The sequence below is a fragment of the Chenopodium album genome, chromosome 25, assembly GCF_948465745.1.
Source record: "Chenopodium album chromosome 25, dcCheAlbu1.1, whole genome shotgun sequence".
Classification (NCBI taxonomy): domain Eukaryota; kingdom Viridiplantae; phylum Streptophyta; class Magnoliopsida; order Caryophyllales; family Amaranthaceae; genus Chenopodium; species Chenopodium album.
This window is the reverse complement of record NC_137858.1, coordinates 34,298,497-34,315,431: the sequence shown is the minus strand read 5'-3', so window position 1 is coordinate 34,315,431 and position 16,935 is coordinate 34,298,497. Positions and strand designations below refer to the sequence as shown.

General features: G+C 35.8%; 3 protein-coding genes across 4 annotated transcripts; 2 read left to right on the top strand and 1 right to left on the bottom strand.

Moving 5' to 3' along the window:
- Nucleotides 1-2,892: 2,892 nt before the first annotated feature.
- LOC145614850 (G-type lectin S-receptor-like serine/threonine-protein kinase LECRK3) lies at nucleotides 2,893-5,585 on the bottom strand. Its single transcript, XM_081669911.1, has one exon. The coding sequence runs from the start codon at nucleotides 5,426-5,428 to the stop codon at nucleotides 3,005-3,007; it is 2,424 nt and encodes an 807-aa protein (XP_081526037.1). The 5' UTR covers nucleotides 5,429-5,585; the 3' UTR covers nucleotides 2,893-3,004.
- Nucleotides 5,586-5,895: 310 nt separating this feature from the next.
- On the top strand, nucleotides 5,896-10,283 carry LOC145614601 (G-type lectin S-receptor-like serine/threonine-protein kinase LECRK4). Of its 2 annotated transcripts, none has more exons than XR_014107126.1 (7): nucleotides 5,896-7,505; nucleotides 7,705-7,828; nucleotides 8,092-8,219; nucleotides 8,340-8,550; nucleotides 8,747-8,971; nucleotides 9,126-9,276; nucleotides 9,712-9,849. XR_014107126.1 is itself a non-coding variant. In XM_081669662.1 (7 exons), the coding sequence occupies exons 1-7, from the start codon at nucleotides 6,174-6,176 to the stop codon at nucleotides 10,072-10,074; spliced, it is 2,541 nt and encodes an 846-aa protein (XP_081525788.1). In that variant the 5' UTR covers nucleotides 5,902-6,173; the 3' UTR covers nucleotides 10,075-10,283. The 2 variants fall into 2 exon arrangements, 1 of the variants encoding a protein (XP_081525788.1); XM_081669662.1 differs by having other exon boundaries at nucleotides 5,902-7,505; nucleotides 8,747-8,978; nucleotides 9,712-10,283.
- A 1,520-nt stretch (nucleotides 10,284-11,803) lies between these two features.
- Nucleotides 11,804-13,102, top strand: LOC145614030 (G-type lectin S-receptor-like serine/threonine-protein kinase LECRK3). The gene has a single exon (XM_081669040.1). It carries the CDS (start codon nucleotides 11,804-11,806, stop codon nucleotides 13,100-13,102), a length of 1,299 nt encoding a protein of 432 aa, XP_081525166.1.
- The last annotated feature ends 3,833 nt before the right edge of the window (nucleotides 13,103-16,935 follow it).

Genomic DNA, 16,935 nt, shown 5'->3' with positions numbered 1-16,935 from the left:
ACTTGCTTTGAATCATATAGCACGCATGATTAGTCCTTTCACTCCTTTGTGATTCATACTGAAAAGAAATCTCTACTAAGGGTAGGATACCATTTCTCTTTCAACTCGTACACACTCTTTGGTACCAAGAGTGTGCTGTCAAGTCATATTTCTACATCATTGCCTCCACTTTGCTTCAAATTCTTGTTCTGTCACACACATCTTTAAGCACTGGTTAAATGTATACTTGAATTTTTTGTCTTTTTTAAGAGCCTCAAATCTGGTTATGGCATTTTGTTCCAAATGCCAGATACAAAGTCTATGCCTTGTATTAGGAACCACCTACATTGAAAATAAAAGGGTCACTTTATGCATTAAAAAGAGTCACTTTATGCAGTTAAAAGGGTAACTTTATGGGAAAAAGGATAACGTTATTGTCAGAACTTAAAAATTTAAGATGCCAATATAAATCTTTTACCTGCTCAATTGCATTTGCCATTTCTTGGTCCTGGTTAAAAGGGTAACTTTATGGGAAAAAGGATAACGTTATTGTCAGTGAATAATAAAGTTAGTGTTCTATTCTCCATAGCTTTCAAGAAGGTTTCTAGTAGCCACACAAATGATTTTGTTTTTTCATCCCCAATGAAAGCACATGCAAACATACAATTATGCCAACAAATGGAGCACATATAAGATTATATCTGTTGGTTCTGTATGTTGTATCAAAGACAAGCACATCTCCATATATCCTATAGTCTTCTAGCATCATTGAATCTCTCCAAAAGATATTGGAAATTCTTCCTTCATGGTCAAACTTCACTCTAAAAAAGAAGTTTGGATCCTCTTAATGTCCCTGATTTAAAATGTCCACTAAAGTTTGAGCATCTCCAGCCTCAATTTGTTCCATTCTTAACCTTGAGCAGAAATTCTAGTGATCTACAACACTATGACCTACATTATGTTCTCCTCCAGCCTCTGTAGCCATGTAATTGTAAGTGTCCATTATAGTTAGACCTGAAGATTTCATTGTTTTGATTGCTTCGGCTTTTTCTTTTGTCATTTTTCTTTTAGAACGATGCAAATAATGCCACTGCGACCTTGTTAGCTCGTGGTTATGCTGAATAACATGATCCACCACCTCAAACTGTCCTTCTTTATTCACTTTTGCTCTTATGCATGCCTTGCAATTCGATCTTGCAATGGCTACTTGTCTTAGTTTTCTTGTTTTTACATTTACATCCTCTTCATCAACCATTACAACTAACTTTGTTTTCTTGTCACCTGAATTTCTCTTTCCTTCAGCTGAACAGACATATTTTTTCTCACTTACCATTTTTATGTGTGTGATGTATCTAGTTGTATGCTTTCTTATTGAAAACCCCAGTATAGAAGCATGTTTTTCATATAATTTCAAAATTTCTTCAAAAGTTTCTCTTACCACACCAACAAATGATCCTCTAAGATCTAAACCAGAAGCATCAATTGGATTTACATATGTGATTTAATACAGACATATCAGATAATCACCTGAGGCAGCATATCATTCAAATTGGAGGGGAGTAATACTATGTTTTATATGGGTTAGGGTAACGTCTGTGCATACAAAGGGTTATGTTTTTTCCATAAAAAGGGTAACATTTGTGCATACAAAAGGGTAACATTTGTGCATACAAAAGGGTAACATTTGTGCGTAAATAGGTTCACTTTTATGCATGAAAATGGTAACATTTATGCATTCAAAGAGTTACTTTTTGCATACAATTTGAATTTTCTACATACAATCTGAATTTTCTCTAGACTAATTTACATTCATATAAATGTTGCATTCATATAAGTAACATTCATATCAATGTTGCATTCATATTGTTCATATCAAAAATAACAATTCCAAAATTTCTTCAAAAGTTTATAGAAATTACTTCCAGTTGCATTTGATTTGGTTGTTTTTTTTAAAATTTGAATCAATTGATTTACGAGGAACTACCTAATTTTCTGCATTGTCAATTGCTTCTTTTGCATTGTCAAATGCTTCTTCTGCATCGTCAATTTGATTACCTCCAAAATTTTGATTACCTCCAGTGTTTGGATTGTTATTATAGTAAAAAATTGGAACAAATTCATCTCCAAAACTCTTAGTTTCTTCTTCTTCTATAATCGATCGATTTAAATGGATTTCAACATTAGAATTCGAGTTCTCAAAATCACCTAACAATGGAGTTTCCATTTGTCTCTGTTTTTGTAGCAAGTCGTGGATGAGATTGCTGCAATTTGAGGTATCGAAGTTCGATAATGAATTCTCCATTGATGATCGAATCCTCAAGGTATTCTCTCTGCGTTTTCTCACTTTCTCTCTCCTCCATTATTGTTATGCGATTTTTGACTTTGAGGTCTCACATTTCGCGTGTTTTGTTATCAAAAAAAAAAAAAAAAACTGTAAATTAAGTCACACGTGCGCCGCCGCCGATTTACAATAAATTTATTGTAAATCGGGGACATGCAAAAGAAATTGAATTGAAGTTAATTTTAATGAACTGAAATTAATTTTATTGAACTAAAATTATTCTATACTGATTCTCAAAAATATTTTTTCTTTGATGTAATTGATTTTTACAAAATTGTAATTAATTTTTACTAAACTAAACTTATTTTTACTAAATATTTACTCCGTTTACTTTAAGGTGATGTGATCTTATCTAGACCTTCATCATATTTTCGTTTGAAAAGTCACACCTAAATGTCCTTTACAGAAAAAGTCTTACGTTAAATATGTGGAATTGTGGAGTATAGAGTGATTTAGAATATGGTTTCTTTTGAATGTTCGTAAGTTTCCTCTAAAGAAAAGGTCATACTTACTAATGTGGAGTATATATATAGACTGATTGAGAATATTTTTGAATCAATTAGATTGGTATACCAGCTTACATTAGAGCATATCAATGAACAAGATTAGTAAGACAGTAACATTACTACAAGTGACTACTTAAAAAGCATATAATCAATTTCAATTATTCTGATAGTGTACAATCTATATATTTAGAGAGGTGTAATACGAAGCTGGGTCAGGAGGTTCCGGGACTTGTACAAGTCCTTCAAGCATTGCTAAAACCACCCTCATCGTCGGCCTTAGATTAGGATCATCATGAATGCACCATAAGACAATCTTGAGCATTTTATCTAATCTTTCCCTGTCATTAAGTGCCTCTGAATCGTGGCTGACAAGTTCATCAATTGTTTTCATTTCGTAGCATTCCAAGGCTCGATCAGTGAGTAGTACAACACCTTCCTCTTCATTGTTTCCTGTTTGCACATTCATCTGACAACAAATTATCTCTAGTAACAAAATCCCAAAGCTATAAACATCCACTTTCGTCGTGATTGGCATATTCTTGAACCACTCAGGGGCAACATACCCTCTTGTTCCTCTTGCTGCGGTATTGGTTTGTGTCTGATCTAACCTCAAAAGCTTTGCCAATCCAAAGTCTGAAATCCGAGCACTGAAATCATCATCCAGCAGTATATTCTGTGGTTTTATATCACAGTGGATGATCTGAGTGTTACAATGCTCGTGCAAATAGAGGAGACCTTGAGCAATCCCTTGAGCAATTGGCCACCTTTTCTCCCAAGCTGGTCTAGGGGTTCCACAAAGGAAGTCAGATAGAGTGCCATTACTCATAAACTCGTACACGAGCAACCAATGCTCACCTTCCACGCAGTAGCCGATGAGCCTGACCAGATTCTTATGATGTGTTTGACCTATGGCATTCACTTCCACCTTAAATATATTTTCAGCATCTTGTATAAGACTGTCCAATTTTTTGACTGCAATAAAAGTTTGAGAACCCGAAAGTTCTCCCATAACGCCTTTGTAAACTACACCAAAAGCCCCACGTCCTAACTCTTCCCTGAATCCATCAGTAGCATCAGTGAGCTCCTTATAACTAAAGCTAGGAACAATGTATGTTTCCTGAATTTTGTCCCTAATGCCCTGCTTCAGTGTTTTACAGTCGAAAATGAATCGGATTCCCTTTAATATAACACCTAACAAGATAATAATGGAAAACCCGGAGATACATAGTAAAATAAGTAGTATTTTGTTTAAGCTCTTGAAAGATTTATTGCTGCCAACACCAGGTTTAGTCAGACCACTATCATTTCTCACCTTGATGAATGCAGTTCTTTCGACAGATCTGTCGCTCTTCCTGGTCGTGAGTGGTAACTTCTTTTTCCAGCAATCTCCGTTTTCTTTGTAAATTGCTACCGCACACAAGCAATCCATCAGGCACATATTCCTGCACCAATCAATGGTTACATTCTGATAACGCTCGTAGTCTGACAGTGGCCAATCCACACTATGCAGCACCTTCATATCAAATTGATGATTTTTCTGTGATGCCTCATCACAGCTTTGCTGGACAAATTTCGGATCGCACCCACCCATCTCATCGTTTGGATCTGAGAGTGTGTAATCCGGTGGACATATGCAGTGTGGTTTGCTGTCATCTCCTACCTTGCAGTAGCTATTGTAGCCACACACCCCGCTGCCTGTTTGCTGGTAAAGAGTAGTACATATGTTGCTGGGGGCGAAGCCCTTTATTAACCAGACTCCTGAATGAGAAGAAGGTTTTGGGTAGACATAATGCCTTAATACGCCATCGTAATCAAGAATCACCCTTTGGTAGAACATATTTTCAATGGATTTTTCATCAAAAAACATGTTTATAAGAATGCTACCATTTTTGGCTATAAGGTACATGAAGCCAGACTGATTGAACACCACCTGGTGTCCTAACCCTTCCATCGTGTTCGTGTAATCCCAATAGTCGGAGTTTATACTCGTGTATAGAGGGTAATTTGTAGTGAATAATGAGAGGTTTCCACTGTTTGTTAGCTTAAACGAGAACCTGCCACCTGAATAATTGTGTTCTTTATAACGAGCAATGAGCTGCCCACCTGGGTTCAGTACCTGTGTGGGCAAAAGAGTGTCAGTTGGCTCATCAAAGCTTTGCCAAAGTGTAGCAGAAGCCTGAGTCGCCAGCACAAAGTTGCCAGTATCGAGCATGGCAGCATAGGCGAGTCTTTTACCATCACTACGGTCAGGTAACTTAGCTCTCCATATCTCTTGGCCACTAGGGTCAGTAAGTATCAGGCCTCTATCAGTATTTAATTCTACTTTTGAACCACTGGGTAAAGGTTGATCTCTGTTGGCAGACCATGTTACGGTTTTTTCAGGGACTTGATTGAACCAAATGGCTAAGAGGAAAGTTCCAGTAGGTTCAATCTTGTTGTGAAAACCGAAAGCAAAGTCATTAGATGGAGACGACCATGATGAAATGGTACCTCCAGCCGTGAGGGATGAGCCTAGGGTTATATTTTGGTAAGTTTGAGCCATAGTATGAAAGGGGAGAAAAAAGAATACATAGATCAAATCAAATCGTAATAATATTGCCATGCTTTGCACACAAAGGTAGCTTAGCACACAAAAGATATTTTTGACAACAGTGGGAAGTACTAGCGGAGAATGGACACCAGTAAAGAGTGCTAGTGGAGTGATGGATTACGTTGTAGAAACGCTAGTGTTGAAAATATTGGTATACTATACTAAGTATTTCTTTGATGAATTCCTTTAGAGACTTGTATGACTTCATTGCTAGGCCCTGCATTTACGTTGTGGCCGTGACCACACAAGTCATATGAGATATGACAGAAAATGAATTGACTTGAAGACTTTTCTTCGATGGAAATTTAATAGCTGATGGTTACAGGAAGACAACCAAGTAGCCAATCTGTACTATCTTTGATACTAGACAGTAAATACCATCTATACATATGCAACCATCTAATACGGGGTATTACATATAATCACACGGGGCATCAAGTTGGGTACAGAAACATAACTTCGAAAGTGAAGGATGAAATGAAGCAGAATGGACTGATAGCTTGACTTGGTCAGAGCTACTGCATAAATAATCCAATGAGAAAGTAAGAGGTCTCATCCCTAAGCTAAATACAAGAATTTTAAATATAATTTTCACTTCCTAATACGCTTAAATAATGTTTGAAAAAATTAACTTGGAGAAGTCCTGCATCTCTTCCACTGTTCTCTCTTCTGAAATATACTAAACCTGAGACACCCCCTCTTCCCAGCCAAAAAAGCAAAGGGGTAAATGATGTAGGAAAGTTGTAACCTTCTAAGCATGGCAGTATCATTGCCTAATTTCCTTTGTATTTTCCTCTTTCTGCCTTTTCATATTATGGCTCAACCTTACCAGAATATAACCTTAGGTTCATCACTCAAGGCCGGAGACACCTACTCATCATGGTTATCTCCATCTAAAGACTTTGCTTTCGGGTTCCAGGAGATTGAACCTGCAGGAAATTTTCTCTTAGCCATTTGGTTCAATCATATCCCTGAAAAAACCATAACATGGTTTGCTAACAGAGATCAGCCACTACCAAGTGGTTCAAAAGTAGAATTAAACACTGACAAAGGCCTGACACTTACCAATCCCAACGGCCAAGAGATATGGAGAGCTAAGTTTCCTGTCCTTAGTAATGGTGAAAGACCCGCCTATGCAGCCATGCTCGATACTGGAAACTTTGTGCTAGTGAACCAGACTTCTGCAATAATTTGGCAAAGCTTTGATGAGCCAACTGACACTCTTTTGCCCACACAGGTACTGAACCCAGGTGGGCAGCTCATTGCACGTTTCACTGAAAAAAATTATTCAGGTGGAAGATTTGCATTGTCGCTAACAAACATTGGAAATCTTGCATTATACACCACAAATTTCCCTCTTTACAACAATTTAAACAACAACTATTTGGATTACAAGACTGAAGGGTTCGGACTCCAAGTGGTGTTCAACCAGTCTGGCTTCCTATACCTAAAAACAAGAAATGGTAGCATTCTTAGCTTGTTTTCTAATGAAGTATCAGTCGAACAAGAGTTCTATCAAAGGGTGATTCTCGAATACAATGGTGTCTTAAGACATTATATCTATCGAAAACCACTGTCTCATTCAGACAGCAGTTGGTCAATCAAGAACTCAACTCCTGGTGACATTTGCACAGCAGTTCCACAGCAAACAGGCAGCGGAGTGTGTGGCTACAACAGCTACTGCAGGTTAGGAAATGACAACCAACCACTTTGCATATGTCCTCCGGATTACACACCCTCAAATCCAATCGATGAATTGAGTGGATGCTTCCCAAACTTTCCTCGACAAACCTGTGAAGGAACGACACATGATGAGAATTACTATGTTATGAAGGTGCTGCAAGCTGTGGACTGGCCACTGTCTGATTATGAACACTATCAGAATGTTTCCATTGATTGGTGCAGAAATCATTGCCTGATGGATTGCTCCTGCGATGTAGCAATTTTCGAAAGAGACGGGGACTGCAGGAAAAAGAAGCTACCACTCACAAATGGAAAGAACAGCAGCTCTGTCGATAAAACAGCATTCATCAAAGTTAGACTTAATGATACTGTCAGCAAAAGTCTTCATTCTAAGCAACCAAACCGGGTACATAATCTTCTATTAATTAGTCCTTTCGAAGTTTTGGCCATCTTTTGTTTTACTAATTGCATCAATTTTGGTATAAAATTGGAACATTGGAGCTCCTTAGCCCTTCTTTCCAAAATCTCACTTTGCGTTTACCACTTACTGATTACTTTGTTAAATAATCTGTCCATTTTCTAATTTAATACCTTTGATTTTGCAGCATATAATAAGGACAATAGCTGTTATTATCCTTCCTGTAATTGCTGTAATTGTGACAGCAATAGTTTTCATAACTTGTTATAAGAATGATCAGAGGAAAATGAAGCGAATTTGGGAAATCAAAGGTATGTATCTAGGAAGAATTTGTTAGTTGCAATAGACTTCATCTTGAAAAATTAGCAGCTAAGAGTTTTAGAGTCTTTATAGAGGACAATGGTTTTAGACTAAGCTCTGACAGAAATCATTGATTTCTTTTTATTAGTAAAATAAAATACTATGTAAGATGGCATAAATTCTTGCCTCTATTATCTAAAATGCTGTGAGGTAAATGTTGTGTTCTGTGAGACTTATTTTTCACTTTGTATGTTCATTTATTTATACTAAACAGATGGCGCAACTAGAGCTCAGAGTACAGAGTCATGCTTTGAATTTAGCTTTAGTACAATACGAGCTTCAACAAATAACTTCTCCAGTTCCAACAAGCTTGGACAAGGCGGCTTTGGTATAGTTTACAAGGTAACCTGAGATGTTAGTTTGTAACTTTGTATAAATATATTGATTCAAAAAATCAAAACAATTTCATGTGTTAGTATTGTGCAGTATCTCGGTATCTATTAATAGCACACATACATACAGGGTAGGCTTCCAAATGGCCGGCTAATTGCTGCTAAGAGACTGATGCGTCACTCTGCACATGGTGAAGTGGAATTTAAGAATGAAGTGAAATTAGTGGCAAGACTTCATCACAACAATCTTGTTAGGCTCATTGGATTTTGCGTGCAAGGGAATGAGCGGATCCTAATCTATGAATTTGCACCCAATGGAAGCCTAGATTTTGTCTTATTTGGTAGTTTCTCCACCTTTGAACTTCACTGTATGTTGTTTGATTGTCACAACTAAAATGAGTGTCATATAAGTGTTACATAAATTATAGAAAATGTCTCATGTGATCAATTGATGTTTACTTTTCCTATTGTAGTTACTAGTTAGTCTCCATTGTGCATTAGGCAATAATACTTATCAAATTTGCATTTAATTTGCAGATGCTATGAGACGAGAACATTTAACTTGGGAGATTCGATACAAAATCATACAGGGCATAGCGCGTGGATTGCTTTATCTACATGAAGAATCTCAAGTGAGGATTTTTCACCGTGATCTCAAAGCCAGTAATGTTTTACTAGACGAAAACATGAATCCTAAAATTTCTGATTTCGGGACTGCAAGACTGTTTCTCGAAGATCAGACCAGTGCTTCCAGAATTGCGGGTACATAGTGAGTGTCTTCTGTTAAAGCCAGAAAATTATTGCACAATTTTTAACAACATTATCAGCTGGCCTGAATCTATCTATTCCTATAGCTTTCTGTTCATAGCTGAAGCATATTTTTTCTCTCTTGCTGATAACTGATTTTATACTGCAGTGGTTACATGGCTCCTGAATATGCAAAGTATGGGAAGATATCGGTAAAGGTTGATGTGTTCAGCTTTGGTGTCTTACTCTTGGAGATTGTCAGTGGGAGGAAAAATAGTACATCTCACAGCTCAAAACAGGTGGAACACCTATTAAGCAAGGTGAATATAGACAGCTCTAGAAATTAACAACTCTCATCTAGTTGACAATGCAACATCTGAACACAAATAATTTAAGGAAAAAAACACATATATAAGATCTAAAAATCAGTTTGTTAAGCCAAAAATCCGCATACATTTGATGCAGATCATGCTCTTGAAAGAACATACAGTCAAATAGTAAAAGTAAGACAATATTCAAAACATACTCCGTAAGCTTTACTAATTTTTTGACTTTACCTTCAAATGGCATAGCTGAAAACCAAAGTAACTCCAATTTAAAACTGTTCCTAAATCAAAATGCTAATTCATTACGGTTTAATTTTGGATTTGGTGTAGATAACTTAAGCAATAAGCCTTGATTCAGAGGGAATTAAACATCTGTCACTATAATTTCTATTGCTACTTGCTAAGTGCTCTAGCTGTATGTTCTTGCAGTCATGGAAACTTTGGACATCAGGAAAAGTTCTGGAATTGATAGACCCTATATTACTGAAGACAGAATCTCCAATGGAAGAGATAACAAGATGCATCCATATAGGGTTACTGTGTGTTCAAAAAAATGCGGCTAGTAGGCCTACCATGAACTTAGTTATTCTAATGCTTGAGTGCTGTTCACAGTGCCTCCTACCTCCTTCAGAACCAGCATACCTTATTGATTTTGGTGATGAAGACGCACCAAGTGTACCAGTCATCTGGGATCATTTAGTTTCACCAACTGCTTTATTGTCAGCATCAAGCAATAGCACCTTGTCGATAAATCAGGTGTCAATCACTGATCCATACCCAGAACCACGATGAAGTTGTAAGAAATTCGTAGTTATTCCATGATTAGGAATGTAAATGAGTAGCAAACAACTGTCTTTATAATCTCATTATATATGGTTGTCTTTGAATTGTATCTGTAATACATGTATAAATCCATCATCACATGCAGATCTACTAAGACCTAATGACCAATTATATAAGTTGGCTGCAAATACCACTTATTATCATTTTAATTTCATCTACGACTGCCTCCAAACAGGAAGTGTATGCTCTATCATATGTAGCAGATACAGCAGTATTGCAGTAACTTGAAAGAATGGAGGCCCTGCTTATCACAGACTAAGCAATTAACATATTGTTCTTGGGACAACCTCTTACAGCAAAGTAGTACATCTATCTCTTGAGTGTTCTAAATTCCAACATACACAAGCTCTTACATTAAAGTAGTAAACGAGTATTATGAGGTTGGACAGGGGACTTCAGGAACTCGACAAGCCCATCTAGTATTGCTGTAAACATTATCATTGAGGTGTGTCTTAGATATGGCTCATCTCAGACCGCATTCTTCAATGTTCTCTTTATTTTTTTGCTAGTCACAAGGAGCCTTCACATTATTGTTGCCAAGATCATCAAGTGTTTGCATTTGATAGAAATCAAGTTCACTGAAAGTGCTTTAGTAAATGTACTGGATGTTACCACCCACCTAAATTCTAACCTTGTAGCTCAATCTTACCCTGAATCCATTCATAGCATAGCGCTTTAGTGCTCATCCACCTTTAGTCTTTTCCCTGAATGAAAATTGTCCTGTCAAGTGTCAACTGTCAGCAGGCAGAACTGTCATATTTCCAAATTTTGAGTGGTAGCTTCTTTTTCCGAATTCCAACTGATCCTTCTTCGACGAAATTATCAACTTTGCAGAAGCAATTGCTATTGTCTTGCTGACAATAGATAACAAACTTCCTCCATCCCATAATACCTTACACCTAGAATTTTTGTGCTATTCATGTGCTTACTTTGACCATATTTTGTATGCCATATATTAAAAATGTAACCAATTATTTCATTCTTGCTAAAATATTTACATATCTTTTAATGATCTTTGCATATTGACAAATGTGTCTAGTGAAAACGGATACGTTTTTGTGTAGATATGAAACACCTTAATGGATATAGATGATCTTAATTAATACATCAAGGATTTGATTCACAAAACTGTAAACGTTGACTGTTGAATTTCTAGATGAACTGTTTATAAACATAAGAATAGTGATTTCTAAGTTTCCTCTTTATTTTATTTGAATTGGTATCTAACAGTTTGATTCTTCAATTCCTTAACTTATCCGATCAATATGTGGAAACATAAAGATCGTGTGTTTTTTAACTTAGAAAAATCATATAACGAAATTTATTAGTACATAAATTAGGTATTCTGTTTCCTGTTAGGTGTGAGGAATAGACGTAAATCATAAATGTAGCTCCATTATTAAACGTAATATTCTTCGAGCAAAGTCAATTTAGAATGGCGCATGATTTAAACTGGTCCAACCTTCTGAAAACAATTTTGAGCCTTAATTTTCATTGGACTTGAAAAATGACATACATCTATACTTTTATAAAGATTAACTTTTATAAATGAGTTGTCCAAACGACCATACCCACTATATATGATATGTACCATGAACAGCTTGCATTAATAAAGTAGAGCTAAAATAAACAAATCTTACTGCATTTTTTTTTCTGCTGTAATAACAACTGTATCACTATGGTTTTATCAGTAACATTACCTTGTTATATCTGTTTTTCTTTTCTAATGTGCTTTGTTATCTCTGCTCAAAGTTACAACAGCATAACCTTGGGCTCGTCTCTCATTGCTGGGGACATCTCTTCGTCTTGGGTATCTCCCTCTAAAGACTTTGCTTTCGGGTTTCAGAAGATAGAGTCTGGAAGTTTTCTGTTAGCCATATGGTTCAATAGAATACCCGAAAGGACCATAACTTGGTCTGCCAACAGAGATATTCCAGTACCCAGGAGGTCGAAAGTAGAACTTTCTGCAAGCAGCTTGATACTTACTGACCCGAGTGGGCGCGAGGTATGGAGAGTTAAGCTGTTGGCTGGCAGCAGCAGCAGCAGAGGAGTGACACTCGCCTCTGCAGCTATGCTCGACACTGGAAACTTCGTGCTGATGGATCGAGATTCTGCTGTAATTTGGCAAAGCTTTGATGAGCCAACTGACACTCTTTTGCCTACACAGACTCTGAAACAAGGCAACCGACTCATTGCAAGTTTTTCTAGAAAGAATTACTCGAGTGGCAGGTTCTCATTCAACTTGGCATACAATGGAAATCTTGCATTATATACCACAGATTTCCCCCTTTTCAACACACTGAACACCAACTATGAGACATTCGATGATCAGGGATTCGGAACCCTGGTGGTGTTCAGCCAGTCTAGTTCACTGTACCTTGCTGACAGCAATGATGGAGTTCTTGTTGATATCTTTCCGAATGAGATATCACAGGAACAAGCTCTCTATCAGAGGGTGATTCTTGAATACGACGGTGTCTTAAGACATTACATCTACTCAAAGAGTACACCTCGTTCAGGCGGCTGGTCAGTCAAGTCCTTTACTCCTGACAACATCTGTACTGCTGTCATACAGCAAACAGGTAGCGGCGTATGTGGTTTCAACAGCTACTGCAAGTTAGGAGATGACAGTAGACCACACTGCATATGCCCTCCAGGTTATGCGCCCTTGGATCCAAACAATGAGATGAGCGGATGCTATCAGAACTTTCCTTCACAGAGCTGTAAAGAGGGATCACAGGACAAAAATCAGTACGATTTCAAGGTGTTGCAGGATGTAGACTGGCCGCTTTCGGATTACGAGCATTATCAGAATGTTCCTATAGAATGGTGCAGGGATGTTTGTCTAACAGATTGCTTCTGTGCAGTTGCCATTTACAGAAATGGAGGGGATTGTTGGAAAAAGAAGGTGCCACTCTCAAATGGGAAAAACGACACCTCTGTTGACAGAATTGCTTTTATTAAGATAAGGATTTAGATCTCTAAGTCCTATGATTTACGAAGTATATATAATCTAGCTGAATTGTGGTCTACGCAAGTTGTTATGGTTACAAGGTGATTTTAATTGTAGACGAATAAAATCCTGGTTATTGGTGTTGATTAATGATTATTATTATAAAGCTATAATATATTTTCATGTAAATTTTACTACATTTTATAGCGTTTGCTAATTGCCAAAGTACCACCGACAATTCGACACCATATAAAAACTATGCTATGTCTCTTGTCAAGTTGTCATGTATGATAATTTTTATCTCTACTTTATAAGTCAAGGGGGAGACTGTGGTGTCCCCTTAAAAAAAGACTTTTATACTTCTCCTGGCTCATATTAAGAAGAGGTTAAAAAATAATTCTACATTTAAATTTTTTATCATTCATTCATTAATTATCAATCAATTAGGTCTTTAATTGATTTGATCAATTAACTTAATTTTCAATCAATTGATCTCATAAGATTATGCCATGGCTTACTCCATAATCTTCAATCAATCCTCGTAATTTCATCAAACCCATAAATCAAATTATGATTTCCTATTATAGCAAATTATTCCCTCCACCATTAATCAAAATTTTCATCTACTACAAAACAATAATTACCCAATATAATAAAAATTGTATTACTTTTGCTAGTTTGAAACTATATTAAGGATTCTACATCTATCTATATCTCTACATAATACCTGTTTTCTTCGGCTTAATTTCAGTTCAGTTCAGCTCCAATCAGTTTAGTTCAGTTCTAATTTCCTTTGTTTAGAAACAATTCATTTAAGCTCTATTCAGTTCATTTCAGTTCAACTCCAATCAATTCAGTTCAACTCGGCTTAGTTAAGTAAATCAGAACATACCCTAAAATAAATAATGTAACAACAATGACACATGTCACTTCCAAGATTTTTAATGTAAATGATTTCGTTATTACATACTCGTTGAGTTGACTTTGTATTTTTTGTTTTTTTTTTTATTTTATTTTTATCAACATTATAATTTGTAAGCTAGTTGCACATTGAACATGTATTATACTAGTTTTAAAAATTTTAATGTTAGAGCACATTGAACATGTATTATACTTAGTGCTGTCAAATTTCAAACCGAAACCGTTTAACTGCCCGAAACCGACCGACCCAAATGAGAACCGAACCGATTAAAAACCGATTTTTTTGAAACCGAAAACCGACCCGAACCGTATTTTAGTAAACCCGAAACCGAATCGACCCGAATAATGTTAAACCGTATAAGAACCGAACTCGTTAACAAACCGAACCAAATATAAACCGAACTGAAAGAAAACCGAACCGAAAAAGAACCGAATCGTATCTAACCCGAAACCGGTTCCAACCCGAAACCGTTTAAACTGGCAAAAAAACTGCTTACACCGAACCGTTAGCAAACTGCTACCCGTTTGCACCGAACCATTTAAAAACCAAACTGTTTGTAAACCGAACTGGTTATAAACCGAACCGTTTATGAACCAAACCGTTTTTAAATCAAACCGTTTACAAACTTTTTTATATAATTAAATGGATTTTTTTTTTGACGGGAATATAATTAAATGGATTAAATATTAGAAATCTTAGAATTTTTTTTTTAAAATAGCAAGACAAATCATTCATTAAGGATAATCAGTGTTCACAAACAAGAGCAAAACAAGCAAGCTCAGGCCCTGCCTCAAACTATTAGCAACACTACTGCCTCTAGTCATGGATATAAATTATTAAATAAGAAGCATATAATAACCTAATTGTAAACACAATAATACATTAATACACTAACTCTTATAATCTACTTCGTAATAAACTAGTAAGATCAGTATGACTAAACTTGAAACAGAACATAATATGTATTTATAAAATCAATGAGAATTTGTTTAGAATATGATGCCTAAATAGTAAATATGAAATGATTCGCGACTTTATATAAAACTTGTGAACACAAAAGGTTAGCAAGTACTATCAAATTTCAAACCAAAACCATTTAACTGCCCGAATCCAAACAACTCGATAAACAATTTATTTTTTGAAACCGAAAACCGACCCGAACCGTAATTTAGTAAACTTGAAATGGAACCGATATGAATAACGTTAAAGTGGTTAAACCATCGAAGAACCGAATCAATTATAAACTGAACCGAAAAAGAACTGAACCAGTTAAAAACTGAACCGAAAAAGAACCGAACCAGTTATAAACTGAACCAAAAAAGAACCGAACTATTTCTAACCCGAAACCGTTTCCAACCCGAAACTGTTTGAACCGGGATAAAAACCGTTTACACCGCACCGTCAACAAACCGCAACCCGTCTGCACCGAACCGTTTACTACCCGGACTGTTTACAACCCGAACCGAATTAAAACCGCTTAAGAATAAACCGAAACCGAATCGAACCGATAACTATTTAAACCGAACCAAAACTGACCCGTGAGACAATTAAACCGATTTCAAACCGACCCGATTGAAGACCGAACCGATTTCAAACCGAACCGAAACCGAACTGTCAAACCGTTTTGACAGTGCTAATTATACTAGTTTTAAAAATTTTAATGTTAGAGCACATTGGCTTTTTAGTCTATGTTAAAGCACGCATAGTCGCATATGGAGTAATCATTTTGAAGGTAAGTTTTTAGGTTTTGCTTTAACTCTCTTAAAATTTTACGTAAATGCAAAGTGATGCATTTAATAAAAACGGATGAAATATGTAATGCGATTAGTAAACTTCTTTTTTTTTTTATCAATTTCGTAAAAGCTTACTCAATGTGAATGTAATTAATTAATTTTGTTGAGCTTGGGGTGATATATATATATATATATATATATATATATATATATATATATATATATATATATATATATATATATATATATATAATGAGCAAATTACTATGTAGTATTCCCTCTACCTCTTAAAATGATGTGTCTGATTTTCTTAACAGGAGTTCCAAACTGATGTGTTTTTTTTTTTTTTTTACAAAGTAAATTGAGGGCTTGTATGGCATCGTTTTTTATTTTCGTTTTTTTTTAAACAAACCAAAAGCAGGAAACAAGAAAAAGGTGTTTCCATTTTTCAGTTGTCAGTTTTCAAATTTATCATGGTTTTAATAAGTTTAACTAATTTTTTATTTATTATATGATATACATCATATGATTTTGGAAAACAAAAAACCAAAAAACAGAAAACCACAGTAATGCCAAACGAACTCTGATGTGTTTGTTTCTATTTGAATCAATTAAAGATTTGTACTTTTAAACCATAATACCTTATTCAAACTTTTATTTTCCAATCCTTCCTTTCTTTTTTTTTTTATTGAAAAATGCAACAAAGTACACTCATCAATAAAGTTGACCACTTCCCTTTGCTCTTGTCAAAAAAAAAAAAAAAAAAAAAAAAAAAAAAGTTGACCACGACTTCTTATATCCTGTGGCCAGCCCTCATGAGGGTTAGTTCATTAGTGTTGTAGGGGTTACTTTGTTAGTGTTACAGTACAGGGGTTACTTTATTCTTTTATAAGCGGTAACATGGAGTGACTGGCCATATACAAAACGTGCTGAAAGTTGTCAATCATGGAGTGTGTGCCACCTTGAACATTTGGGTTTTGTTGGTCATAACTTTACATGGAATAATAATAGAAGGGGAAAATACAATATTCAAGAAAGATTAGATCTTTTTCTTGCAAATCATGCATGGAAAACAATGTTTCCTGGCTCTTTTGTTTCACATCTTTCAAAGAGAAAGTCCGACCATTTGCCCATCTTGCTTTGTATGAAAGATATAATTGGCCCTTTGAAGAAAAAAAAAAGAAAAAGAAGATGTACAGGTT

Bases quoted from the DNA above. Each gene is read 5' to 3' on its own strand.
- LOC145614030 (XM_081669040.1), top strand. From the start codon at position 11,804: ATGGTTTTATCAGTAACATTACCTTGTTATATCTGTTTTTCTTTTCTA.
- LOC145614850 (XM_081669911.1), bottom strand. From the start codon at position 5,428: ATGGCAATATTATTACGATTTGATTTGATCTATGTATTCTTTTTTCTC.
- LOC145614601 (XM_081669662.1), top strand. From the start codon at position 6,174: ATGGCAGTATCATTGCCTAATTTCCTTTGTATTTTCCTCTTTCTGCCT. The intron at 7,506-7,704 runs GTACATAATCTT...TTGATTTTGCAG, and splicing joins ATTCTAAGCAACCAAACCGG to CATATAATAAGGACAATAGC. The intron at 7,829-8,091 runs GTATGTATCTAG...TATACTAAACAG, and splicing joins GCGAATTTGGGAAATCAAAG to ATGGCGCAACTAGAGCTCAG.